Source organism: Nematolebias whitei, chromosome 16 (assembly GCF_014905685.2).
Source record: "Nematolebias whitei isolate Nwh7 chromosome 16, NemWhi1, whole genome shotgun sequence".
In the NCBI taxonomy this organism is placed as follows: Eukaryota; Metazoa; Chordata; class Actinopteri; order Cyprinodontiformes; family Rivulidae; genus Nematolebias; species Nematolebias whitei.
The window spans coordinates 24195710-24197802 of NC_056513.1; the positions used below are offsets into that span (position 1 = coordinate 24195710).

Genomic DNA, 2093 nt, shown 5'->3' on the forward strand with positions numbered 1-2093 from the left:
TTGGCTTTACACAATTATTTACTTAAAATTCTAAGGTTATTTGCAAGCACAACCAGCAGCAGCAAGTTGTAGTATTTCCACTGCAGCCTGGGCCACTTCCTGCTTTCCTGCCAGATTATCATAATATTTCAGCCAAAAATAATAATGTAGTGCAAAGTGGAATGCCGTTATAAAGTTTATAAATAAAGAGTTTCATTAACTACTCTAAATTGTTATAAATGTTTTAAGACAGCAGCAATCCACTTTTGTCTTAGCATCACTAAGCTAGCTGCTAGTTTATCAATCTGGTCAAAATTAAACAGTTTATCCAAACTGACGCCGGTCAAGGAGCCATCTACAACAGGTAAGATATTATTTGATCATACCGTTTCTAAAACCCACACATTAAATTATCACTGTTATCTTTTTAAGTAAAAAAAAAAACATCCAAAAAAACCACCACCCAACGCTCTTATGGTTTTTATGTAACATTGTTTGTTTTTTTCAGGTTTCGAGACAATATTTACTTTCAGGTTTTGAAGTAAATTTGTTCTACTTGTGTTGCTTTCTGTGTTCCTTATTACATTCCTAAAAAAACTAAACAAAAAACTAACAAAAACATAAAGTAACAGTAATGTTTCTTTCCATCTCAGTCCTGACCTTTTGAGGTCTTGACACCTTTGTATAGCACCTTACAAATGTTAAGTCACAAATAATGTGTCCCATTGTTTCCTTTTCAAGTCCTTGTTCCATCATCGTTGACAGCCACAGGGGAAACACTCCGTCTGAGCTTTATTTCCCTTTTTTCAGTCATCTGGAGGCAGTAGGAGATGACGACAGAATCAGGCATCCTTCATTTTATTTTCCAGTTTTTTGGCACGTGGAGCCTTCTAATGTCACTGGTCTCTGACTCCATTTTCCATTTGAGAAGCAGTTGTTTCACAACTTGGTTCCTGGCTCATTTTCAAAAATGTGTGTACTGTATGTAAACAAGTATGAAAAGAGACGTGGACGCACTTTTTTTTTTTTTTTTTTTTTAAATCTCACAATTCAAGTCTTGTAAATGTGAACGTGGTGGCACAGTTCGTATCAGTTCCTATCTAAACATGGCTTTCTGACTCACTGGTTTGTTTTGTTGTAAGCGTGAGAGTTCAGTTTGTTTGTCCGCCAGTTGGTGTCTGTGTGTTCGTACAAGAGAAACGTCGAGAAAGTTTTATATTAAACACACAGCACATCACGTAACCAGTGAGGATTCGACAGGCTATTTTTAATTAAATCAGAATAAAGCACATGTTGACTATTTACAGCTCTGTACAGCAGGCGAGTGTGTGTGTGGTCTGAATGTAAAAGAGACTGAGTCGAATACTGATAAGTACTGGAATGTCAGCGTACAAAGCGGGGAGGGAAATATCTGACAAACAGAAGCTTAAATTGTGGAGGCTCTCTTGTTGCGATGCATTGTGGGTAGTGGAATGAACAGCTGAGTGAAGACATTAAAAGAAGTAGGAATAGTGACCTTAAAGGATGATTATCTTCCTCTAGGATGAACTGTAGGTGAGAAGTCAGAGCTGAATTTCAAAGTGCAGTCATTCGCGTTGGTTGATGAGTTCCATTGTTTCATGAAGAAATGGTGATGAAGTTCATCTTTGATGAAGTGTGCTCCTAAATGCACTTAGTTGAGCTCTGGCATGAGCGCTGAGTTGGGTCTGGCGTTTGGCTGTGAGAACAGGACTGAGGCAGTGCCGAATTGAAGTGGTCTCTAGTGGACCGAGGACTGAGGTCGGGCAGCGGGGTGAGGCCGGCTGGCAGGATCCAGTTGGTCGTTGGGAACGGAGCGGCGATTCTGCTCCGGTCGGTTGGTGGCCAGGTACTTTGCTCTCATACTGGAGGTGTACTGGAAAAAGAGAGGAGGCATAGAAGAAGAGAGGGAGCACAAGAGAGGAAAACGATGAGCAGTGAGGAGGACAAGACAGATAGAGGAAAAAAACAATGATGGTAAACGATTGGATGGATAGGAAGATAAGATAGATAAGATAGATAAGATAGATAAGATAGATAAGATAGATTAGATAGAGATAGAGATAGAGATAGAGATAGAGATAGAGATAGAGATA

At 39.5% G+C, this 2093-nt stretch overlaps 1 protein-coding gene across 1 annotated transcript in view; it reads right to left on the bottom strand.

Moving 5' to 3' along the window:
* Positions 1–996: 996 nt before the first annotated feature.
* LOC119422436 (protein tweety homolog 3) overlaps positions 997–2093 on the bottom strand; it is a 26165-nt gene continuing 25068 nt past the window's right edge. The window contains exon 15 of the mRNA XM_037689807.1: positions 997–1873. Coding sequence (XP_037545735.1) covers positions 1739–1873 — 135 coding nt within the window. The 3' untranslated portion in view covers positions 997–1738. The remainder of the gene's footprint in view (positions 1874–2093) is intronic.